Raw genomic sequence first — 24417 nt, 5'->3', positions numbered from 1 at the left:
CCCGCCCCTTTCCTGCCCCGCCCCGCCCCGCGCCGCGCGCCCCGCCTCCCCGCCGTCCCACCGCCCGGCCGTCCCCTCCTGGCCGCCAGGCGGTCCCCACCCCAGGCCGGCGACAGCTCGGGTCCGAGGCAGGTGAGTGACTGCGCGTCCCCGCGCGCGCCGCGCCCCCCTGCCCCTGGGAAGAGCTGCGGACCGCGAGTTCTGCGTGAGGGTGGGGGCAGCGGAGGGACCGAGGGCACTGGGGTGGCCCTCTCCGGGGGACAGCAAGTCAGTGGCATGCAGATGAGGCCTCTTCCCGAGCCCCCCCGGAGCGACTTGTGGGGGTTTGGGGGGCGTCCTCTCGCGACTCCCTCGGGCCGGCCGGAGAGCGGGGTACCAGGTCCTCTGCGAGGCTGAGGGGAGCCTTGAGAGCGCCCACACCGGAATCAAGGCTGCTTGAGTTCGAATCTCCGCTCTGCCCCTGCCTGGCCGTAGGTCCTCTGCGCCTCAGTCGCTCTTTCTAAGCGGGGACTCATAGGGCACAGGGCCTGCCCGTGGGGCTGCTGGAGGCTCAGATGAACGGGAACTTGTCTCCTCCTAGCACAGCGCCTGGTCAGGGCTATTGTTACTGCTGAGACCTGACCTGACCCCACAGGAGGGCGAGGCAAGGGCCCAGGTGTGCCGCTGCCCACAGCTCATGGCTTCACCAGTTTGGAGCTCGAGAAGTTGGCCACAGGTCTCCCACATCTGGCCCTTCACAAAGCCTCGGGCTGGGCAGATCATTTGAGGTGGCAAGGCTGGGGTGGGGGTGGCAGGCCCCAGGAGCCGGGGGCCCCCACGAGGCCACCCCACAGCCCCACCCCATCTCCTGCCTTCAGTACTGGACCCTCACTCCCCTGTCCTGACCTTTCATGAGTGGCCTCTCCCGGGGCTGGGCTGTGACCCCAGTCCCCAGGGATGGGAACAGCTTGTGCTGGCCTGAGGTTCCCAGGCTCCGCCAGACCTCTGCTCCAGGCAGGATTGGGCAAGGGGTCAGCCCTCACCCTGGTCTGAGCCGGGCCTGGGCAGGGGGATGGTGGGGCCAGGGGGCTAGTCCCTGAACCCCAGCCCACCCCAGTCCACACTCTGGTACCTGTGTGTGTGCATGCGTGTGAGCCAAGTGTGGGGGCAGCTCTCCTGTCTCCTGTCCCCTGCTGTTCCTCTCCCGCCCCTGAAGCCCCCGAAGTCTACCCAGCCTACTCGCCGCTGTGGTTGGGCTACATTCCCTGCACCTAGAGCTGAGTGGGAGGCCGGGCTCGCCCTGCTGGTCCACTGTGTTCACTGGGAGGTGAAACCCAGGGTTGGCATCTGTTTCTTCACTCCCCTACTCCGTTCCCTATCAGACTTTCCCAGAAGAGGAAACTGGCTCTCCAGGCAGAGATAGAGGTCACGGGCTGCTGTCTGCCTCCCCCCCCCCACCAGCTGCTGGGGAGTGTGCTGGAGTCAGGGGGGGCCTCTGCTGCTGTGCTCCCATCCTCTCCTTAGAGCGGCCTGGGAAACATTGAGAAAGGGCCTCGCTGGGCGCCGGAGGGCCCGGCCATCCTAACCCCGCCATCCTAGGGAGGGTGTCGGCACCACGCCTGGCACCTAGTTGGGCACAGAGAGACCAGAGGGAGGAAGGGGAGACCAGGAAGGAGAGAGAAGACAAAGATGGAGATATAAAGAGACAGAAATATGAGAATGGAGACAGTGACATTGCAAACAAGAGCCCGAGCAGACTTAGGAAAACAGAGCAGAGACCTAGAGAAAGAACAGAAAGGGGCGGAGACAGAGGAGAGTGGGGAGTGCCTGGACCAGAGGGAGGGCAGGGGGGAAGGAGGATGTAAAAGCATGAGCTTCGGGATTTGGTAGACCTGGTCCCCATCCCTGCTCTGCCCTCCCCTGGCTGGGTGACCTGGGGCAAATTACCTAACTTCTCTGGGATATTTCTTTATCTATAAAATGGGAAGCATGATAGCACCTACTTTTCTTTCTTTTTCTTTTTTTTTTTTTAAGATTTTATTTATTTGACAGAGAGAGAGGCAGCGAGAGAGGGAACACAAGCAGGGGCAGAGGGAGAGGGAGAGGGAGAAGCAGGCTTCCAGCTGAGCAGGGAGCCCGATGTGGGGCTCGATCCCAGGACCCTGGGATCATGACCAGAGCCTAAAGCAGATGCCTAACAACTGAGCCCCCCAGGTGCCCCATATTAGCACCTACTTTTCAGGACGGCTGAGAGGAGGAGCAGAAGTCATCTAGCCCACAGCACATGTTGAACCAGGGCTGGAGATAGCTGTCCCACGCGTGCCAAGAGAGGTCTCCAGAGGGAACCGGCACGTGGGGGGCTCTGGGACGTGGGGGCTCCTGGGTCCCCTCCCCTTCTCTGCTTCCCACCCCCCACATAGGGCATCCGGGGCCCAGTTCCTCTGATGTGGGGGGAAGTGTGTGGGTGGCCAGGGAGGGGGGCGGTGTCCCAGGGCCCTAAAGGCCTGTGGTGCAGGATAAGGGTTCAGGCCGTGTGCTCACCGCCCCCCCCAGGTGACTCAGGGCCTTGCGCACCGCTGTGCTCTCATCCCTTCCGGAGGCCAGCCCCGCGGAACTCCTGTCCGAGGTCAGGAGGGCAGGTCTGGAGCCGCCTTTCACTCCTCGAGGGTGGAAGCTTTCTGAACTCCAGTTTCTGGCGTCTTGCCAGTCCTGGGTTTTGAGGCCCCAGTGCCGCTGACAGATGAGCCTGAGTGAAGCCCCAGCCTCCACATGCCTCTCCCTCACCCCCATGCCCCACAAAGTAAGGTCCAGGCTGGCTGGAGTCAGCCCGGGCTTCAGGGTGTATCCATCCGTCTGTCGGCTCCACAGGAATGTGCAGCCGGTGTCCCTCTGTGCCCTGCTGGCTGGTGCTGGGGACAGTGGGGAGGAAGGCAGGAAAGCATCCTGACCCCACAGAGTTCCATTCCAGCTGGGAAGACTAACCTTAATAAAAGCATAGTGGCCGCGGCAGGGGGGCACCCAGCCCACTCAGGGCCTCGGAGAGGAACAGACAGAGGATGCCCCAGCCTGCTGGGGAAGACAGAGCACAAACTGGCAGTCCCAACCCCGAGCCCAGCCCAGGCCAGTAGACCCCAAGGCTTCCAGGGGCTGTGGACTCCTGGCTTGGCCTGCATCGGCCCCACATGCTCCCAGAGGAGGGACAGGGGTGTCAAGCCTTTGGCTGGGGTCTGGGGAAGTGTTGGTCTGTGTCCAGTTTGGAGCCGGCCCCGGGGGAGAACAGCTCAGGCCCCTCTGGGCCACGGGGGCCTGCAGGCCGACGCTCAGGCTGGGAGAAATGGGGGACGTGTGAGGCCCCAGGGGTGGGGTCCCGGAAGAGTCCCCAAGGATGGACAGCTGGCCGGCCTGGCTCCTGGGTGCCCTTTCCCGTGGTGGTGTGGGGAGCCACAGAGGGCGTCAGAGAGGGCAGTGGCCAGAGAGGAGCGACACTTTCTGAGGGTATCTGGGGGTGGCAGGGAGCCTGGGGGGGCAGAAGGGGAGTCGCTCCTGGCCTGTGTCGTCTGGGGGGGTCCCCTCCACCCAGTGCTTTGTTCTTTGAACCGGATTCTAATCTTGCTGTCGCCACTGACCCCCAGTTGGACCTGGGCAAGTCGCTTTCCCCGAGGCCTCCATGGCCCTCCCGTGACTGAGGACAGCTGTCGGCGGCACCTGTAGGCCGTGGCCGTGGCGGGGCTGGGACTGGCATTGGCGCCGGCCTCCAGGAGGCACGCGATGGACGGTTGGTGAATCAGAATCCCTACGGTTTCCCTGTTTCCTGATGAGTAAACAGGTTGGGCTGAGGGCCCTCTAGCTTCTGTTTCCTGAGCCACAGAGAACACAAGGCCAGCCCCTCACCCCTGCCCCTTCCCGCCCAGTGTCTGGCCGACACATAGGCTTCCTGTCCCTCCATCCGGCAGACATGCCTGGAGTGCCGAAGGCCTGGCGGCCTGGCGGCATGTAGGAAGGGCTCTGAGCTCGCGTGTGCAAGCATGAACACGTGGTACTGGGTGGCGTGGGGGTCACGGTGCATCCCCGTGCGGGGAGGCAGCAGACGGGGTCTAACTGCTGAGTGGGGAGGACTAAGGGATCCTGTCTCCGTGGCAAGGATGGGTTTGGAAAGGGCATCTAGAAACAGACACAGACAAGGGAGGTAGACCCAGGGCCAGGCCCTCGTGGCTAAGCTAAGACACAGGGCGCGGTGAGCTTCTGCGGCACACCTGAGGGCAGATTCCCTAGTGCAGTGAACGCGCTGCACAACTGTGCTGTACCTGGCAGCCTTGATAGTGAAAAGGAAGGAGAGGAGCGCCTGGGGCTAAGTCGGTTTAAGTGTCCGACTCTTGATTTCGGCTCAGGTCTTGATCTCATGGGCCGTGAGATCCAGCCCTGTGTTGGTCTCCGTGCCCAGCGTGGAGTCTGTTGGAGATCCCCTCCCTCTGCTCCTCCCCCGCTCTCTCTCTCTTAAGATAAATAAATAAACCTTAAAAAAAAAAAAAAAGGAAAGGAAGGAGAGAGGCAGAAAGACACAGACCCAGAAACTGATAGAGGAAGATAAAAAAGGCAGAGAGATTTTTTTTAAGACTTTTATTGTTATTTATTTGAGAGAGAGAGAGAAGAGGGGCAGAGGAAGGGGGAGAAAGAATCCAAGGCCAACCCTGCGTGGAGTGTGAGCCCCACATGGGGCTCGATCTCACGGCCCGGAAATCACGGAGATCCCGACCTGAGCCCAGTTGCCGGAAGGCAGAGAGTTTTCTATGAGAAACGAGGAACAAAACAAAAACAAAAGGAAGAGGCCGAGAGTCTAGAACTTGGGGGATTCTGTCTCTGCACCCGCACACGTCTTGTCTATGGCTCTGCTCCAGGTGGTTACAGGCACTAGCGGTTCCAACCCCCACTGTACCCCGCGAGATGTGGGGGCCACTCTCCCGTTTTACAGTCGAGGGGATGGAGGCTCTCAGGGCTCCGGTACATGTCTGAGGTCACACAGCTTGTAAGTGACAGCCCGTAAGGTCAAGACATCTGGACTCCACGATGGGAGGGACAGAGAGACAGAGATGGGAGGAGGGGCGGGGGCGCCAGGGCTTGGCACTTGGGCTGGGGCAGCAGAAATCAGGCGTCCTGTCTCAGCAAACGTCTTTGGCTTGAAGACGCACCTGGCGGGCAGCCCATCGTTCTGAGGGATCAGGTTTTGTGGGGGGTCTGGCCCCCTCCCACCCCCACTTCCCTTCTCTGTGTCAGCAGCTAAGCCCCATTCCCGGATCGTCCTGGGGGTTCTTCAGAAAAAAAAAAAACAAGAAACCGCTTTTCTTGGAATTAATACCCGAAGGGTATGACAGTGCCAAGGGCAGTGGGGATGGGGATGGGGTGTGGGTCGGGGGAGACAGCGAATGGGAATTGAGCACGTTGGGATCTCGCAGCCCTTTTCCGTATTAACTCCCTGGCGATCTGCAGGACAGCTCTGCTGCTGTCGCCCCCTTTTACAGAGGGGGGACTGAGAACTGTGATTCATTGTGCAGCTCAGAGGCTGTCCTCCGCTGTCTGCCCGCCCAGAGAAGAGTTGGGGAGGGGAGCCGGTGGGGAAGCCCTCTGCTCTCTGCGTCCTACAGAAACGATCACCTCCTGTCCACCAGGGGCTCCCCACTGGAGGGAATCAGGCTGAGCGGAAGAAGGGCTGGGGCGGGCTGCATGTGGGCCTGGATCCCGCCCCCCCCCACCCCGGGGCAGGGCTGCTGGACGCCGCTCCGGCCTGGGGGCTCGGGGTCTGGCCAGGGGCCCAGCTGCCTCGCAGCATCTCGAGGTGGGGGAGAGAGAAGCCCCAGTCATTCCGCGCTGCAAACACACCCTGTTCCCACGCCTCTGCTCTGTTCTGTGACTGCCCCCTCTCCCCTTCTCCTGTCCACCCCCTCCACGCTCCTCCTCTGCATAACTGAGGCCGTTACAAAGACAAGCAAAGCCCCTGGGATTCCCCGCCTGGGCCGGATTGATGGGAACCACTGGGAGCCTCGGCCAGGCTGGGGTCTGGCTGTGTGGCTGGGGCAGGGGGCTCACTCCTGCCAGTGCCCTCACCTGTCTAACAGTCCTCCCTCCCACAGGGGGCTGAGGGCAGCCTTACATGGGACCCCTGGAAATCTCGCGGCTCCCTACCTTTCTCCACACAGTAAATGATGCCTGGGCCACCTGAGCGTTCTGAGGACGGAAGATGTCAGGCGGGAGCCTACAGTGAGGGGTTTTGGGGCTCCCTCCGTGAGTGTGGGATGAGCGCCAGAGCTGTCCGATTTAGAACTCTGGAGGGATGTGTGTGGCCACGTGGACCCTGGTGCTGGTGGGCCTGGGGGTGTTGGGGAAGGATGGGGCCAGGGCCTCAGGTTCCCCAGAACCTCAGGGACAAAGTCTCAGATGGAGACAAGCTGGGGGGCCAGGCTGGGGGCCTGGGCTCCTGGTCTGGCCTGGGATCCCCCCTCCTCAGGGGCTGAGGTCGGTCAGGCCAAACACGTCCCCTCCGAGCAGGGATCCCCTCCTACCTCTCCCCTCCCTGCAGACCACCCACTGGTCTCACCAACCCCACTTCCAGCCCTGCTCCTGACTGGCTGGGACCCCTGTGCACTCCCGGAGCCCGAGAATCTCCCCACCCCTCCAGCCCTGATCCCCGGTTATCAAGGTCAACCCTGGGACTGGGTGGGGGGCGTTGAGCCCACCTCACACCCCTCTGCACACCCCCTGAAGCTCCAGGTGGACCATTTCCTCTAAACTTTGGTTTGGGAGGCAGCGACTGGGGGAAGGGCTGATGGGAAGGCCTGTCTGGGGGGAGGGGGGAGTCCCTTGTCCTGCCTCAGGTCCTTCCTGCTGTGGGGTATGTGCCCCCCCTGCAGTCTCATGCTCTGGGGACACAAGTCCAGGAGAGGGGGATGCTGATGACAGCTGGGGGCCCAGGCAGAGGGCAGTGTGAAGACAGGATGGAGAGGATCCTGCCAGGGTCCAACCAAGGGAGGTCACCTGGGAGCCCACACGGTGGGCCCTGGAGGCGGGCCCTGGACCTGGGAAGGTGGCCTGCGCAGGGTAGGGGTGGAGGGGATAGTTTGGGGATGGCAGAAGGAGCCAAGTCTGTTTGGGAGGGGAATGGGGGTATGTGGAGGTTGTGGTGGTGGGGACAGACCCTTGTGACTGTGGCCTGGCTCTCTGAGGACGGGCTGAGTCCCCCCTCACCCCTTCAGAGGGGGCCATGGTGCTCAGCTCAGGAGACAAGCCACTGGCCTGCACCCTGCATCCCACCCTCTGAGTTCAGGGTGTGGGGAGGAGGAAGCCCCTGACCCCACTCCCCGCTGCCCTCCCCCACATACACACATGCTAGCCAGGCTCTATTTCCTGTTTTCAGGCTCCATATCCTGAGCGCTGGGATCCCCCAGGACACTGCCAGGCCCCCCAGGCCCTGCCCCTGTCTCCTCTCCGTTTCTCAGGCCGCAGGATGCCATGGAGGCCTGGTGAGTGCCCTGAGGACTGGGGGTGGGTGGAGGAGCACAAGGAAGTCCCCCGGTGGATGGTGGGCGCTGCCCTGGGGGAGGTGTGACAGAGCCACCGGTCATCCCGCAGGGGCACAGCCCTCCGGGGGCCAGCAGCTGGGAGGTGGCGGGAGACAGCGGGAGACATCTCTGGGGCTGCAGCAGAGGGTGACATGGGGTTAGGTCAGGGCACATCTCTCTCACTCAGACCTGGAGAGCTGAGAGCGGCTGCGGGGACCTTGGGAGTGTGTGGGTGGGGGGCGTGGGGTGGGGCCAGGCAGCAGGCATTCCTGAGATACTCAGGGGGGGGAAGGGGCCAGCAACCACGACCTTTCTCTCTTCTCTGGGAAAATTATAAGCAGATGTGGGCGCCTCAGGAAGGCAGGGAGCAGGGAGCCAGGACGAGTTTTAGGAACACAGAACACAATCTGACCGACTGCGGGGGTGGGCCCTCAAGGGCCTCAGCCCTTCCTGAGCTCTGGAGACAGAGCGGACCCAGCGGAGGTCCTGACCGGCTCCCCACCCACCGGGCGAGGCCAGACAGGGGCTGAGGCCCAGAGGAGCTGCTTCCAGATGGCTGACGGGGTGGCCAGAGGGAGCTGGGGGCCGCTTACTTCTGAGGCTGGCTTGGGGGCCTCCTTGGGCAATAGCCCTGGGACTTGGGTGCAGTGGTGCGCCCCTGGTGGGGTGGGGATGGGCTTGTCCCTGGTTTGAGGTGTTTGGCGGTGTCCCTGGTGTCCATAAACCACCCCCCCCAGCAAGCGTGATTTCAGGCTTCTGGTGTGGCCTCTCTGACCGGGCACCATGGGCTCCAGGAGCCCGTGGAGTGCACCAGACATCAGTGGTTAGGAGGGCCTCCCGCAGGTCTTAGCTGCACGCCCCCAGCCTCATCGGAGGGGTCTGGCCCCCACCTGCAAGCCTGCAGGGACAGGAAGCTCCCCTTTGAGTGGCTGCTGTGACTGGGAATTCCTCCTCCAGCGAAGCCCAAGTCGGCTTCCCGCATGACTTCCCCACCGGCTCCAGCTTCCCAGCTCCGCACCAGTGTCCCGGTGCCCTGGGCAGGGGCTGGCGGGCACTCCGAGATCCAGGGCACGACTCCGGCCTCTAGAGGCACTGGGCCCGTGTGTGAGTGAATGGTGCTGGGAGCTGTGGGGGTCAGTCTGCAGAGGAGAGGTGTCACTTGGGGGAGCCTTTAAGAGGTGAGGACTCAGGAGAAGAACCGAGGGAGGACAGCCAGGCAGAGGGAACAGCCACCTGGTCAGGAATGTGACCCTGGGGAGCAGAGCCCACCCACAGGGGCCAGGGGACAAGAGGCCCCCTTTTGGTCCCGTGCAGATACTCGGTTAGCCGTCCAGTGCCATCGCCTGCCCCAGCACCTGGCCTCCACGATGTTACCACCTCTGTGCTCCCTCCTTTTCCTGGCCCTGGGCCTGCAGCTGGCTGGAGCTCTCAACCCCAGTGACCCCAACACCTGCAGCTTCTGGGAAAGGTGAGGGGCCCTTGCTGCTTCCCCAGCTCCCCCTACTCCCTACAGGATCCCTTCTCCCTCTCCTTCCCCGCCTCCCTGCCTCTCCCCAGCTCTCCCTGCCATCTCTCCTGGTTCTGCCCCTGCTCTCTCTCCTCCCGTGCATGGGCTACCTTTGACCCTGTCCTTTCCTCATCCCTGTCTCCTGGTCCCTGTGGGAAGCTGGCTGCAGGACAGAGTGCAGGGTGGGAGCCATTCACTGTGGAGCAAGCTGGGGAGCTGGTCGAGGGGGAGCAAAGGGGACAGGGCTGGGGGAGAAGGCCCAGGTCAGGGTTTGGGCAGAAATGCTTCAACACATCTCCATCAGTTGGGCCCAGAAATCAATTCTAGCTCAATCTCGCATGTAGGAAGGAGGAGGAGGGAGAAACGGAATGCTCTGGTCCTATAGGGTGAGGACGGGGCAATGATGGGGGGGTGTCCCAGGAATACTCTGGGAGGACCCCTCCAGATGGAGGGGCCAGGATAGGGGTTCATCCTAGGCTTGGGGGAGCAAACCCACATATTGGGGCAGCATTCCCCATCAGGGCCGAACCCTCACACCCCTGCTTCCAGAGTGCCCTGTGGCAGCCGGGCCTCCCCAGCGCTGACCCCGACCCCACCCCCTGTCCGGCAGCTTCACCACCACCACCAAGGAGTCCCAGTCCCGCCCCTTCAGCCTGCTCCCCTCGGAGCCCTGTGAGCGGCCCTGGGAGAGCCCCCACACCTGCCCCCAGCCCACGTGAGTGCCCCGCCTTTCCCTGCTGTGGACTGTGTGCTGCCTCAAGGGGCCCTGGGCCTCCACACCCACTTCTCTTCCCTGAAACTTCCGGAGTGCAGAGGAAGCCTCTGGCCACAAAGCACTCAAGGGGGGATTTGGGGGGCTTGTGTGTGGTGTGTGTGCACCTGGGGCCTGTTGTGCGCCTGCACCTGTGTGTGGTGGGGGAGGGGGCAGTGAGGGAATGCTCCTTCTGTGCAGCCCCCCAGCAGCGAGCAGTGCCCGGGCCTTCCCCAGTGCCACACGGTGGTGGGTGTGGCCACCTGGCCTCAGCAGGGGGCACTGAGGGCCACCTTCGGGGTCCCCCCAGGGTCGTCTATAGGCCGGTGTACCGCCAGGTGGTGAGGACAGAGCACCGAAAGCGCCTGCGGTGCTGTCCGGGCTTCTACGAGAGCGGGGGCACCTGTGTCCGTGAGTCCGGGCGGGGGGGGGGCTAGGGGGGCTAGCCCACCCTTCCTCGTCCCTCCCTGACCCCTCCGGTTTGTTCCCCCCCAGGCAGCTGCCGCTAGCACCTCTGCCCTGGCTGACCCCACGTCTTTCCTCCTTCTCTCTGTGGCTTTGAGCAGTCTCGGGGCTGCCTGTGTCTCTCCGGCACTGTGCGTTGTGGTCTCTTCCCTTTCTCTCTGCGGCTGTCTGTCTTTGACTTGTTGCCACCCAGGCTCTCCTGCCCTGCCCCCACCACACACCCCCGAAACCCCCCATGGGAGCCTGCTCTGCCTCTCTCCCCCTTCCCTCATCCTGGAGAGACTCCTGCCCAGCCTGACCCACTCCCCACCTGCTCGCTCTCTGACCAGCAGCCAACTGGTCCCGACCCGACCCAAGGACCCCCTCTGTTTTCCCAATGTCACAGAAAGGGGCTGGGGAGCCTGGAATTCTGACCTTTGTCAAGCTCTGGCCTAAGCTGCTGGCCCTGCCTTCTGTGGCCACTTCCTTGAGGCAGAAGTGCTGCTCTGGGAGGGCGAGGGCACCTGGGGTCGGGCTTCAGAGGAGGGAAGTGCTTCTCACTCCCTCCATCTCTGCCCCAGCTCTCTGCGCCCAGGAGTGCGTCCACGGCCGCTGTGTGGCTCCCAGTCAGTGCCAGTGCGAGCAGGGCTGGCAGGGCGATGACTGCTCCAGCGGTGAGTGCTGGGGGCTGCAGGGGCATCGGACCCTGGGCTGCCCCCCTCCCTGCCGCTCACAGGTGCTCAGTCCCCTAGGACAGGTACCCAAGAGCCCCACAGCAGCCAGGTGTCTTTTCCGCAGTGTGGTGCAGGGCACGGGTGTGTGGGGTGGGCTGGGGGACAGAGCGGGGGACTGAGTGGAGGTTAGGGAGGGGGGAGACCCCCGGTGACGCCCTTCTACCTTCCTCATCCCACAGCGTGTGCCCCAGGGGTGTGGGGGCCTCAGTGTGACAAGCCCTGCCTCTGTGGGAACAGCAGCTCCTGTGACCCCAGGAGTGGAGCCTGCTTCTGCCCCCCTGGACTGCAGCCCCCACACTGCCTCCTGCCCTGCCCCCCCGGCCAGTACGGTCCTGCCTGCCAGTTGCGCTGCCAGTGCCACGGAGTGCCCTGTGACCCCCAGACTGGAGCCTGCTTCTGCCCCCCGGAGAGAACAGGGCCCAGGTGCATAATGGGGTCACAGACAGAGGACCACACAGGCACACGTGGGGATATGAGGGCACTCAGACTAGGTCCCAAATGGGACAGAATGGAGAGGCCAAGGTCCTCGTCCCAGCTCTGCACTCCTGAGTTGAGCGACCTCGAGGCAATCGTTGACTCTTCGTGAGCTGTTCCCTGCCCGTAAGATGGCAGCATATCCTCTGCTGGAAGGCTCGCTGTGCAGATGACACAGGCCCGTGTGTGAGCAGGTGTCGCAGAGTGGGGCTGACGGGGTCCCAGAGAAGCCTGTCGCAAGGAGGTACAGGCTGAGTGGGGGACATGACTAGGTCTCACAGAGGAGCTCTGCAGTGGAGCCCTCTGGGGCAGGAAAACTGTGGCAGGCAGATGCACCCCACCCCCCCAACAGCGGGAGCAGAGTTGCAGGCGGAGTGGAGGGGCACAGGCTGGTCACCCTGCCCCATCTGGCGCTGCTGGCTGTCCCCACCATTTCTGGTCCCAGAAACCTTTACTTTCCAACTCCTGCCTTCCCGGACAGGGAAGAGGGGTTAGCACCGAAGGCCGGATGCCACAGTAAGCTCTGAGGTCAGGATTTGCTCCCAAAGAAGCGTGCAGGGGGCCAGCCCTTGGAGGCAAAGGGGAGGCCGGTGCTGCTTGAGCCCACCCTGACCTCGCTGCTTTGCCCAGCAGCTGTGAGATGTCCTGTCTCCCGGGCACCACTGGCGTTGGCTTCTGCCCCGGCACCTATCCTTGCCACAACGGGGGTGTGTACCAGGCCTCGCAGGGCTCCTGCAGCTGCCCGCCTGGTTGGATGGTAGGAAGGGTGGGGCCTGCGTTTCTGGGGTGCTTCTCTGCAGGGCTGGGAGGAGGATGTGTGTGAAGGGTATGGGCTCTGTGAACCCTGCAGGGGTTTGAGGGATGGGGGTCTCCGGGGGTCCTGTGCCCATGGGGAGGGGCTCTGTCCATCTTCCACCTCTCCAGGGCACTATCTGCTCCCTGCCCTGCCCAGAGGGCTTCCACGGACCCAACTGCTCCCAGGAGTGCCACTGTCACAATGGTGGCCTCTGCGATCCATTCACTGGCCAGTGTCACTGCGCTCCGGGCTACACGGGGGATCGGTGAGTAGCTTTGGCGAGGGCGGGAGCGGCAGGGGAGGCGGTGGGCCAGGCTCACTCGGCAGGCCCCCAGGTGCCGTGAGGAGTGCCCCGTGGGCCGCTTCGGCCAGGACTGTGCGGAGATGTGCGACTGCACCCAGGGCGCGCGCTGCTTCCCGGCTAACGGCGCGTGTCTGTGCGAACACGGCTTCACCGGGGAGCGCTGCACCGAGCGCCTCTGCCCCGACGGCCTCTACGGCCTCAGCTGCCAGGAGCCCTGCACCTGCGACCCGGAGCACAGCCTCAGGTGTGCCGCGAGACCATGCTCAAGGGTTGGAGGCCAATGGGAGCGGCCTTGGGTGCTGAAGCCGCGGAGGCGGACCCGAGGGCGGGACAGATGTCACAAAAGGGAGGAGGAGGGGCCTCGGGGGTGGGGGCAGGGGCGCGCTGGGAACGCCCCCCACCCCCGGTTCGGCGAAGCCCCAGGTGCCCGCCGCGCGGAGGGGCCGAGGGGGCCGGAGGCCGGGGAGGCCGGGGAGGCGCGCTCGGACCCCGTCAGACGGCGCCGCCCGCTCCCGCCGCCAGCTGCCACCCGATGAACGGGGAGTGCTCGTGCCTGCCGGGCTGGGCCGGCCTGCACTGCAACGAGAGCTGCCCGCAGGACACGCACGGGCCCGGCTGCCAGGAGCACTGCCTCTGTCTCCACGGCGGTGTGTGCCAGCCCGACAGCGGCCTGTGCCGGTGTGCGCCGGGCTACACGGTGAGGCGCGGCGAGGACCTGGGGGGCGAGGCGGAGGGGCCGGGCCGCCCCCTCACAGTCCCCCCGCCTTCAGGGCCCGCACTGCGCCAGCCTCTGCCCCCCCGACACCTATGGCGTGGACTGCAACGCGCGCTGCTCCTGCGAGAACGCCATCGCCTGCTCGCCGATCGACGGCGCCTGCGTCTGCAAGGAGGGTAATGGGCGGGGTCTCCGGGGAAGGGCGACTTGGGGGCGGGGCCGGGAAAGAAGGCGGGCCCAAGGGCAGGGGCGGGCCCCGGGCAGGGGAGAGGCTGCGGGGGTGAGGGTGGAGCCCCCGGGCAGCAGCTGGACGGTGGGCAAGTAGCCAGGCTACTTCCTTCCTGAAAAACCCGCTTTGCTTTTCTTCAACCACAAAAATCCTACTTGTACTTAAAGGCCCAGGCCAGAAGGCACCCCTCGGGCGGGCATCCCTCGCCGTCAGTCATCTAGAACCACGCATTGGCAGGGCCAGAAAGGGCTTCTGAGATCCACCGCGGTGGCCCTTGGCAACCTTTGGGCTGGATTCTGACACGGATGTGTCGCATTTGGCTGGCTCTCAGTGATGTGTAACCCACGTCCAGTCTCCCGTCCCCACTCCTCCCTGCAGTCTTACACATGATCTGCACAATTCGTTTAGTTACCTGGTTTGGGGTTTGCTGTAAGCATTTGGGTTTGCTGCCAAGCCCCCCCATTCTGCAGGAGAGGCAGGCCCCAGGAGGGAGTGGGACACCACCGCAGCCACCTAGCGTCTTCCCAGCCTCCTGCGTGGGCCGCAAGCCCTGCACTCCCACCCCCAGCTCATGGCACAGTGCCTGGCACAGCGGATGTCCGTGTGTGCTTGCTCTGAAGGGGGCTGGATCTCCATGCTTATCTGCGAAGCCCCTCTTCCAGGTTGGCAGCGTGGGAACTGCTCTGTGCCCTGCTCGCCTGGAACCTGGGGCTTCGGTTGCAACGCCAGCTGCCAGTGTGCCCACGAGGCAGCCTGCAGCCCCCAAACCGGAGCCTGTACCTGCACCCCTGGGTGGCACGGGGCCCACTGCCAGCTCCCCTGCCCGGTAAGCACTCAACAGCCTGTCTGCCTGGGGAGGGCAGGTCATAGCAACCCCCCCCCAGCTGACCGACTGGCCTGCCCCGCCCTCCACTCCCTCCCAAGAAGGGGAAGTTTGGTGAAGGCTGTGCCAGTCACTGTGACTGTGACCACTCTGATGGCTGCGACCCTGTTCGTGGACACTGCCAGTGCCAGGCCGGCTGGACGGGTGAGCATCGAGGTGTCCCGGCCCCAGGCCCTCAGCAGAGCTGGGGGATGGATCCCACAGGAAATGTGTCCAGAAGAGCCTCTGTGGACATGGCAGGGGGGTGGCCAGGCTCACCCTACCCTTCTCTCCCACAGGGACTCGCTGCCACCTGCCCTGCCCCGAGGGCTTCTGGGGAGCCAACTGTAGTAAGAGCTGTACCTGCAAGAATGGGGGCACCTGCATCCTCGAGAATGGCAATTGCGTGTGCGCCCCCGGATTCCGAGGCCCCTCCTGCCAAAGATGTGAGGCTCTCTCTCCTTCCGCCACTTGCCAGCAGGAGGGTGTAGGGCAATGTCAGATGCCAGAAGCCCCCCACTGCCCCTCTTGGTGTCTTCTGCAGTGGGAAGGAGGGAGGGAGCTAGTGGGGTCCGGGGCTGAGCATGGAGTGGCCCCTGCTCCCAGTCACCACCGGCCTCTTTCCGCCAGCCTGCCAGCCCGGCCGCTATGGCAAACGCTGTGTGCCCTGCAAGTGTGCCAACCACTCCTCCTGCCACCCCTCCAACGGGACCTGCTACTGTCTGGCTGGCTGGACAGGCCCGGATTGCTCCCAGCGTAGGTGGCGGCTTGAGTGTGAGAGCGCATGTGCGTGCGGAGAGTTGGGCTGAGGACCAGGGGCTTCTGTTCTGCTGCTCCCGGGTGTGAAAGCCTCCGGGCCGACTTTGATTCAGCAGTTTATACAAACAGTATGGACACTATATAATGACCCGGGGGCTCGGGTGCCGCAGTGAACAGGCCAGGGAGACAAGTCCCCTGCGTCTGTGCAGGGCGGCCTGGGAAGGGCATTATTGGTCCGGGCATGGGGGGAGCCCTAAGCTTGGTTTTGGACATGTTCTTTCTTTACTTCTGCATTTTTCAATTTTTATTTATTTATATGTGGCTCTTCCCCACATAAATAAATATATGAAGAACATCATGGAACAGATTAATGCAAAAAACCAACTACTGCAAGTGTTAGAAGGGAGAAATGAGATGCGGTGACCCAGAGAGGCTGGGTGCGGGCTGGGTGGCGGCGGGCTCGGTGGCGGCGGGCTCGGTGGGGCGGGCGAGGGGCGTGGCGGAGGGCAGCGTCCTCATAGAATTTGGTCCCAGCTCCCGTTGCATTATTCGCTAACGTCAGGCACACAGAAATTGGACCTCAAATAGTATGGACGCTTAAGTTCTGTCTTAGGTTAAAGAGAAAAAGAGAACCCAGAGCTAAGCAGTGCAGGGTAGTAACAGTGCCCTTTGCTTGTCTGGCCCTGGGCGCCCCCTTTGAAGTGGCTATGAGATCACCGAGCGCAGGGCCCAGTGGGAGGCTGGGCACGTGGTAAGCATCTGGGAGTCATCCGTGGGCAGCTGTGGTTCAAAACCTTGGTGTCCCAGGGAGACCAAGGCTGAGCAGATTCAGTGAGGCTGGAGACTGAGCATTCGTCCAGACAGCGCTGGCCCTGCCTGGCCAGACAGCCACTTGTCCCCTGCAGCATGCCCTCTAGGACACTGGGGAGCCAACTGTGCCCAGCCCTGCCAGTGCCACCACGGGGGCACCTGCCACCCCCAGGATGGGAGCTGTTTCTGCCCCCCAGGCTGGACTGGACACCTCTGCTTGGAAGGTACCCACAGAAAGGGAAGGCATGCCCCGCCCCCCAGCAGCTTTTGGCCCCTCCCCCCACCTTCCTCCTTGCCTCCCTCTCAGGCTGCTCTCCTGGGATGTTCGGAGCCAACTGCTCCCAGCCATGCCAGTGTGGTCCTGGAGAGAGGTGCCACCCGGAGACTGGGGCCTGTGTGTGTCCCCCAGAGGACAGTGGTGCCCCCTGCAGGATTGGTGAGGTCTTCTCTAGGACCCCCCCCCCCCCCCGTTGTCCCTAGGGCACCAGGACCCAGACCCCTCCTATTCCCGGCCTCCTTACTGGGGCCCCTCCTGTGCATGAGGCCCATGTGCCGCAGCAGAGCCGAGACACCATGCTGAGTGGCCACCTGGTCCTCATAGGAAGCCAGGAGCCCTTCACCATGATGCCTACCTCTCCGGTGGCCTATAACTCGCTGGGGGCAGTGATCGGCATCGCTGTGCTGGGCTCCCTGGTGGTGGCCCTGCTGGCACTGTTCATTGGCTACCGCCACTGGCAAAAAGGCAAGGCACACCGACACCTGGTGGTGGCCTACAGCGGCGGGCGCCTGGACAGCTCCGAGTACGTCATGCCAGGTGAGCGGTGCTCCTGCAAGACACGGGAGGCGAGGCGTGGCGGGGGGAGAAGAGAGGTCGGAGAGGCCGGCTACTGATGTGCTGGGACAGAGCAGCTCTCCCAGGCCCGGGCCTCTCTCCGACCGGCCAGATCCCCACGCGCCTGTGTCTGTTCACGCAGATGTGCCCCCCAGCTACAGCCACTACTACTCCAACCCCAGCTACCACACCCTGTCACAGTGCTCCCCGAACCCCCCGCCCCCGAACAAGGTCAGTGCTGGGGGAGCGGAGGCGCTGCACAGGGGTGGGCACAGCCCTGGCTCTTTGGAAAGCTCTATCCTGGCAGGCTGCTCTCCCATTCCACACCCCCTCCCCCCATCAGGTTCCAGGCAGTCAGCTGTTCGCCAGCCTCCAGGCCCCCGAGCGGCCAGGGGGCACGCACGGGCTCGAGAACCACAGCACCCTGCCTGCTGACTGGAAGCACCGCCGGGAGCCCCCGCCAGGGCCTCCGGACAGGGGTAGGAGCCTGGAGGCCGAGGCCGCTGGGGGGCGGTGGCCGTGTGCAGCCCAGTGTCCTGCTCCACCTGAGCGTGGGCGGCTCCGGTTCCAGGGCAGCTGGGAGCCCGACCGCTCACTGTCCGCTCCTCTTCCTCCTCCTCAGGGAGCGGCCGCCTGGACCGAAGCTACAGCCCCAGTTACAGCAGCCACGGCGGCCCAGGCCCGTTCTCTAGCAAAGGCATGGGCACAGGGGCGAGGGAGCGGGCTGAGCTGGGGGCTAGGAGCCAGGGCCCCCATGGAGCCTGATGTCCTTCCTCTATCCTTAGGGCCCATTTCGGAAGAGGGCCTGGGGGCCAGCATGGCTTCCCTGAGCAGCGAAAACCCCTATGCCACCATCCGGGACCTGCCCAGCCTCCTAGGGAGCCCCTGGGAGAGCAGCTATGTGGAGATGAAAGGCCCTCCCTCAGGGTCCCCCCCCAGGCAGCCCCTTCAGCCCCGAGACAGCCAGAGGCGGCACCACCCCCAGCCACAGAGAGACAGTGGCACCTATGAACAGCCCAGCCCTCTGACCTATGGTGAGCCCCCTTCTCTGCTGGGGCGGAGGGGTGGGGCTGACGGTGGCCAGGACAGGGAGGGGCAAGGAAGGGTCAGGGAGGGAGTGCAGTGGAGGCGTGGCATGACGTGGCGTGGCAGCAAGGGCGTGGGCTTTGGGCTCACACTTGGGCTCACACTGGGCATGATGCTCGGGAAACCACCTTGCCTCTCAGAGCCCACCTCACAGGGCTGAGGACTTGAAATGGCAGTCCTACAACCCCTGACTTTGGAGTTGGTACCCAGCAAAGAGGGGACCTGGTTGGTGACAAAGTGTCCTCACCCTGTGAGGTGGGCAGCTCAGGGTGGCTTCCCCCACTGGCAGTGGAGGACGTACACACTGGCTGTGGGCAGGAGAAGCTTCAGACAGGGCGGGGGGGCGAGGAGGGAGGAGCCACCTCCCATCCTGTCCCCTTTCTGCCCCCAGACAGAGACTGTGTGGGCTCCCAGCCCCCGTTGCCTCCGGGCCTGCCCCCTGGCCACTATGACTCACCGAAGAACAGCCACATCCCTGGCCACTATGACTTGCCTCCAGTACGGCACCCCCCGTCACCCCCACTCCGGCGCCAGGACCGCTGACGGGTCAGGATGGCATGCAGGGACCAGCATACCTGTTCTTTGCTGCCCGAGGTTGGGGACAGAGCCTGCTGTACCCTGCCAGGAGCAGGGAGAGGACCAGCAGACCGTGAATATGAACGTTTACTAGAGGAAGTGAACGTGGAGGGGACAGGGCCTGGCTCCCAGCTTCCAGCACGGGAGACCCTGGTCAGCAGGAGCCCACATTCCCTCTCGTCCCTGTTCCAACCTGCTGCTTTCCAAGGTCCCAGGGCCCTTGTGCATAAACTGGTGGGATGGATGTTGCTAGAAAAGTCTGATTTCAGATTAATGTCAAAAATGTATGTTGGGTTCCTTTTCTGTGCACTCCCAGGCTGGGCTGTGTGTGTGTGTATGTGTGTGTGTGTGTGTGTGTGTGTGGCTTCAGAGGGCTTCTAGGCACACAGCCTGTCCTGGAGCACTCACTGTGCAGTCAAGAGGCAGCCCAAACCAGTTAACTCGAGCAGTAGCCTGACTGGCCTCCCTGTATCCACTTGGTACCTGCTCCACCCAACTGCTCAAAACACAAGGTGGTTAGGTGACCTCGGAGTCTTCACAGGTGCCCCATGGCTCTTGGACCAGAGTCAGAACTGTCAAAGACCTTAGGGTTTCTGCTGGCCTGGCCCGTCTCTTCAGCCTCACCTGGAACTGTGTTCACTGTCACTACGTTCCAGTCACCCTGGGCTCCAGGTCCTACCAGCCACACGTCTTCCTACCACAGGGACTTTGCACATCCATCCTCTTCTATTCCACTCAGCTGTTCACTGCTATTTGTCCTTCACACCCTCTCCTCGTGAAAGCGCCTCTCTTGCATTGCACGGATTATATCTGTGTGCATTCACCCCATACCTGGAGAAGGCCTTCAGGGTACCAGGTCTCTCTGGAATGTGTTTATGTGATTATTCGATTAATCTCTGCCTCCCCCACCAGATTGTGGGTTCCCAGAAGGCAGGATTCATGTATTGTGCTCAACATTGGTTCCCCTTGGCACACAGTAGGCACTCAATAAATGTTCCCCAAAAGGCTGGTTGGCAGAGTGAGCTGAAAGTACCAGGGATAAGTGCCAGTAGGTGCTCAGGTGGGGGCAAACTGCGTGCTCTGCGCTCACAGCCCGCGGATGTCCCGGCTTCCCGGACGAGCAGCCTGTCCGCGGGGCGGCAGCACGAGGCTCGAAGGCCGGCAGGTGCTGGGAGTGCAGTGGGGAGCCCAACCCTGCGGAGGCTCTCGGAGGCTGGCGGCGGAAAGGCAGGAGGGAGAGGGGCTACTCAAATGGGGGCCCACCGGTGTGGAACCGACAGGGTCTACACTACCCGAGGACATTGAATCCGGATCCACTAACTGCCCACGCCTCTCGGAGGCTAACGAGATGGGTGGAGAATAGAAACCCAGCGCCTTTTCCATCAGGATCCCTCTCCTTACAGGACAGGAGGGCGCACCCCGGAAAGTGTATCTGCCCCCACCGACTCTCCCTTCCTAAATCCCTCCGACTGCCGCGATCCCTAACATGCTCCCGGCTTCCCAGGGCGCCGCTTCCCAGGTGGATTTGGAGGGCTCCTGTCCCTGCTCCTCCCCCGCGCTCGCTCCTTGGCTCCGCCCCCGGCGGTGGCTCCGCCCCGAGCTCCTCCGCCCCGAGCTCCCCCGCCCCCGGCCGGCCCCGCCCCCGGCTGTGGTTCGGCTGCGCGCCCTGGCCCTCCTGTCCCCGCCCCGGTTGTGGCCCCGCCCCCGGCTGCGGCTCTGCGGCGCCCCCGGGTGGCTCCGCGCGCTCTGCGGTTGCTCCCGCCGGCCAGCCCGCCCCGCACGGTTGTCGTGGAGAGGGACGCGTAGGCCACGCCACTGCGGGCGGGGCGGGCGGTGGCCGCTGAGTAGAGATCCCCGGTTCGGCCGTCCCCTGGGCGAGCCCCACGGAGTCCTGTCTCGCCTCCTCGCCTGGTGGACCGCGCCGGCATGTCGGGCGAGGCGAGTGCGCCCGGGGCCTCCCCCAGGGCCCCGCGTCCCGGCACCCAGAAGTCGTCCGGCTCAGTGACCAAGAAGGGGGATCGCGGGGCCAAGGAGAAACCGGCCACCGTCCTGCAGCCGGTGGGCGAGGAGGAGCCCAAGAACCCTGGTAGGCGGGCGGCGGGGCCCCGCGCGCGCTCGGCTCTGCCAGGGCGGGTGGGCGCCGTCGTCGTGCCCGGCGCTGCACCAGTCGTGTGGAAGGCCGAGCCGGGGGAGAATCGTGGCACCCCTGGTGCTTAGAAGGAGCGCTGTGTTCAGCCAGCGCACGTACCCAGCTCCTGGCACACGGCGAGGTGTTCTGCGTGCTAGCCGTTATGACGCAGTGTGGCCTTGGGCACCGTCCTCTGTAGTAGGGAGATGTGAGGAGCGGTGCAGTCAGTCGGCGGTTGGAACGTGTTTTGTAAACTGCAAATTCCTTTGTCCCTCCACAAGCACACATTTCGCACCCCCTGAGGCCAGCTCTGTACTCCATCTCGGAACACAAATCGCAGCACTCCTAGCCCCACTCCAGGAACTCAGCTTGGCAGCTGTTTGAATTGAACTTGATCCTGGAGAATCCACGCTGTGGTCTGGGTTGCTGACAAATGCGATAAAATGTGATAAGATGTATGAGAGAAGAGGGTCCAGGGAGTGATAGCAGGTCTCGGTGGAGGGGGTTGGAAGAGGGTGGAGGAGGGAATCTACCAGGAGGTGACTTGAGTTTCATTCACTCATTCATTCAACACTTTTTGGATACAGAGAGAATATGCACACAGTCCATTTACATTTTCTGGGGAAAGAAAACCACGGGCAGAGTACAAGTAAGCCTGTGGCTCTGGATGTTGTAAGCGACAGAGCCCCAACCTCAACAGATGGTACATGAAGGGGAATTTATTGGAAAGCCTTTTTTTTTTTTTTCAAAGTAGGCTCCACACCCAACATGGGGTTGGATCTCATGACCCTGAGATCGAGAACTGCATGCTCTATCAACTGAGCCAGCCAGGAGCCCCTATTGGAAGGCTTCTGGATTCAAATCCACCTGCTTTGAGAGGGACAGGGCTTGCTGTCCCTGGACTCATGGGAAACGGACTTGGGAAGAGGCTCTGATTGTCAGACCTTAGTCAGGTGCCAGCCCCCAGACACTACTCTGTATGGACAATGGCATGGAAGGGGAGAGAATGAGGCTGGGAGGTGGAGTATGAAGCATTTCAACAGTCCAGATGGGGCAGGCGGGAGTTGGAATAGAGAAGTGAGGGAGAATGGGTTAGACTTCCTGGAAAAATACTTCCCAAGTTGAAGTAATAAGAATTGGTGGTCTTGGCTGGGGTGGAAAGAGAAGGACATAGCAAGGATTCCCAGGTTCTGGTAGGTGGGCCGAGGTGCCATTCACACAGACAGGAACACCTGGAGGAAGGGCGTGTGAGAGAAGACCTCCGATGTGGGATGTCAGCTGGACAGCTGGACACACTTGGGTCTGGAGCACTCAAGAGAGGGCAGGGCTGGAGCTGTCACTTTGGGAGCTGCTGATGTCCAGGTGTATTTAAGGCCTGGGAAGAAAAGAGATTCCCCTGGGGCTGGAGGGGGTGTAACCAGAGAAAAGCGGAGTACTCAGGACCCAGCCTAGAGCTATTAGGGGAGGTGCAGCTGGTGGGAAGTCTGGTGGGCCTGGGCCCAGGTGGGAGAGAATGGGGGTGACGACCGCCCAGGGACGCTGGGCAGGGCAACATGGCAGGCAGGGCGGCATGGTGTGCAGGGCTCAGGGCTCCAGTGGGTAGAGGGTGATGGCAGCGGCGGGAAGGTTTACAGATTTAGAGGAAATCCCATCTGCCGGCTTCTGTTTCTCAAGAAGTGCAAAGGCAAGGTCAGTAGTGAGAGGCAGGAGGGAGGTGCGAGGTAGGGAGCAGGAGTAAGGCCCCTTCAGGGCGGCGCTGTCCCCTAGGTCACTGCTAGCTACAGCCCAGACACAGCATTTCTGTCGTGCCAAGAAGTTCTGGCAGGCAGCGCGTTTCTAGAGCAGTGGTGGCTCTCACGGTGCTGCCCTTGGACCAGTAGCTTTGGCATCATGCACGAGCTTCTTAGAAATGCATGTTCCTGACTCCACCGAGCCCGTGGAATCAGGGTCCCTGCGGGGGGAGGGGGGAGGAAACTGTTTTGGCTGGTTCTCCTGTTGTTCAAGTTTGAGAAGGTCTGTTGTAGAGAAAGCTGGTGTGAGTGAAGCAGGAAGGGTTGAGGGCTCCCCCAGCAGGGGGAACCGCCCTGGCAGGCAGGCGGTGTGCTGCAGTCCTGGCGGCCCCGGGCGGGCCGGGGGGGGGGCAGTGCTGTGGGGGCTCCAGGCTGCCTGGTCCTTGGAAGAGCAGGCTGGCGCCAGGCCAACCCTTCTGCCTCCAGATTCTCCCACATGCCAGGGACACCCCTTCCGGTCTCCAGGAACCACTTTTTTTTTTTTTTTTTGTAAGATTTTATTTATTTATTTGACAATGAGAGACAACCAGCGAGCGAGGGAACACAGCAGGGGGAGTGGGAGAGGAAGAAGCAGGCTCCCAGGGGAGGAGCCCGATGTGGGACTCGATCCCGGAACGCCAGGATCACGCCCTGAGCTGAAGGCAGACGCTTAACGACTGCGCTACCCAGGCGCCCCTCCAGGAACCACTTCTTCCTGGGATGCCCGTGGGGGAGCAGAAAAAAGCAGGGGTCTCTGGGGACTCAGACACTCCGGTCTGCATAACCCTCAGGATGGGATGTGGTGGGCGTCTGTCTGAATTAATGTAACTCTTGAATGAATTGATATTTCTAAAGCATTTAGAGCAGTGCAGGGCGGGAGTAAGCGCTGTATTCGCGTTTGCTGAGTAAATAAAAGCCAGAGGCTCTGAGGGAGCTCGGCGTCCGGGTGGGGTACCGGCGGGCTGGGACTGGACAGGTCCTCCTGGGTTCCTGCCTTTGCTCACAGCAAGCCTGGGCTTCTTTCCCCGAGGGACCCCGGGCCGTCCCAGCGAATCAGGGGCACGGGAGGAGGCTGGGCGGGGGACACTGTGGGAGGTGGCGGCACCCCCGGGGGGGGGGCGGGCCGCGGAGGGGAAGCGGCCTTGACCGGGGACTGGCTGGAGGCGCCCGCACAGAGGTCAGGCGCCCGGTGTTGTGTGCGCCCCGCGCCCTCCGGCCCCCTTTCTCCGGGGTCTGGATTTCCCGCTCTTTGCTCGCAAGCGTTCTCAGCTGCGGGTCTTTACAACGTATCTTACGTTTAAAAAATGGCTGTAAGGACGTCCTCCTTGGAGGAGGGGCCCCAGCTGTCCCGGGGCCCAAAGCCCCGGGCGGGTGAGCCTGGGGACGCGGTGCTTGCGCCGTCCCCGCGGGCGGGGGACCTCGCAGGGCGCCCGCTGCTCTCTGCTGCCCCCCGGTGGCGGCCTCGGGCCACAGCCGCCGTACCCTCCCGCCGCCCCGCAGAGGAGTACCAGTGCACCGGGGTCCTCGAGATGGATTTCGCGGAGCTCTGCACGCGCTCGGGCTACACGGACTTCCCCAAAGTTGTCCCCCGGCCTCGCCCGCACCCGACCTTCGTCCCCTCGGCCTCGATGTCGGAAAAACCCACCCAGGGTGAGTGCCAGAGGAGCCCCGGGGGTGCCTACCAGGGTCTCCTGGTTCAACCCAGCCTCCCATTGCAAGGCAGGCCGAACGGCGGGGGCGCAGGGCAGTGTGTGCGGCGGCGAGGGGAGGGTTCAAAGTGGCGGGGGTGGAGGTGGGTGAGCCTCCCGCCTTCTTTCCCAAACCCCAGCCGACCCCGGCCTGGCCCAAGAAGCAGCACCCCAGGCTGGCGCCCCCCACCCCACTCGAGCGGTACTCCCCTCCGGCCGCCCCCAGGCCAGTGGCGCCGCTTCCTCCCTCCTCCCCCCATCTCCTCGCACCCCTGCCTTGTAGATGATCAGCGCCTGTCAGGGTCTTGCAGCCTCAACAGTCTGGAGAGCAAGTACGTGTTCTTCCGGCCCACCATCCAGGTGGAGCTGGAGCCCGAAGACAAGTGGGTGAAAGGAAATCTACATCCGTGGTGAGCCCCCCCCC

The 24417-nt window shown here is 63.3% G+C and overlaps 2 protein-coding genes across 10 annotated transcripts in view; both read left to right on the top strand.

Annotated features, from left to right (window-relative positions):
* Positions 1-18691, top strand: part of LOC100473407 (high affinity nerve growth factor receptor) — a 46732-nt gene extending 28041 nt beyond the window's left edge. For 4 of the 9 annotated variants that reach the window (XM_034667402.1, XM_034667403.1, XM_034667401.1 and 1 more), the window contains 23 exons: positions 7385-7490; positions 8844-8997; positions 9647-9751; positions 10098-10198; positions 10813-10905; positions 11145-11388; positions 12073-12196; positions 12364-12500; positions 12571-12783; positions 13062-13236; positions 13310-13430; positions 14146-14309; positions 14408-14510; positions 14645-14791; positions 14976-15101; positions 16010-16138; positions 16222-16350; positions 16516-16728; positions 16889-16977; positions 17090-17225; positions 17369-17443; positions 17532-17780; positions 18224-18691. In XM_034667402.1, coding sequence (XP_034523293.1) covers positions 7385-7490; positions 8844-8997; positions 9647-9751; positions 10098-10198; positions 10813-10905; positions 11145-11388; positions 12073-12196; positions 12364-12500; positions 12571-12783; positions 13062-13236; positions 13310-13430; positions 14146-14309; positions 14408-14510; positions 14645-14791; positions 14976-15101; positions 16010-16138; positions 16222-16350; positions 16516-16728; positions 16889-16977; positions 17090-17225; positions 17369-17443; positions 17532-17780; positions 18224-18375 — 3285 coding nt within the window. In that variant the 3' untranslated portion in view covers positions 18376-18691. Of the gene's footprint in view, positions 1-41; positions 133-3611; positions 3755-6104; positions 6256-7384; positions 7491-8843; positions 8998-9646; positions 9752-10097; positions 10199-10812; positions 10906-11144; positions 11389-12072; positions 12197-12363; positions 12501-12570; positions 12784-13061; positions 13237-13309; positions 13431-14145; positions 14310-14407; positions 14511-14644; positions 14792-14975; positions 15102-16009; positions 16139-16221; positions 16351-16515; positions 16729-16888; positions 16978-17089; positions 17226-17368; positions 17444-17531; positions 17781-18223 lie in introns of those variants that run through there. The other 5 variants (XM_034667404.1, XM_034667407.1, XM_034667405.1 and 2 more) reach the window with 5 other exon arrangements.
* Positions 18692-20126: 1435 nt separating this feature from the next.
* Positions 20127-24417, top strand: part of LRRC71 (leucine rich repeat containing 71) — a 9086-nt gene continuing 4795 nt past the window's right edge. The window contains 4 exon segments of the mRNA XM_034667684.1: positions 20127-20494; positions 23806-23955; positions 24277-24382; positions 24384-24403. Of these exon segments, the coding sequence (XP_034523575.1) occupies positions 20335-20494; positions 23806-23955; positions 24277-24382; positions 24384-24403 (436 nt within the window). The 5' untranslated portion in view covers positions 20127-20334.

This window comes from Ailuropoda melanoleuca, chromosome 8 (assembly GCF_002007445.2).
Source record: "Ailuropoda melanoleuca isolate Jingjing chromosome 8, ASM200744v2, whole genome shotgun sequence".
NCBI classification, from domain to species: domain Eukaryota; kingdom Metazoa; phylum Chordata; class Mammalia; order Carnivora; family Ursidae; genus Ailuropoda; species Ailuropoda melanoleuca.
The sequence above is the reverse complement of the archived record's forward strand: the minus strand, read 5'-3'. Positions and strand labels throughout refer to the sequence as shown.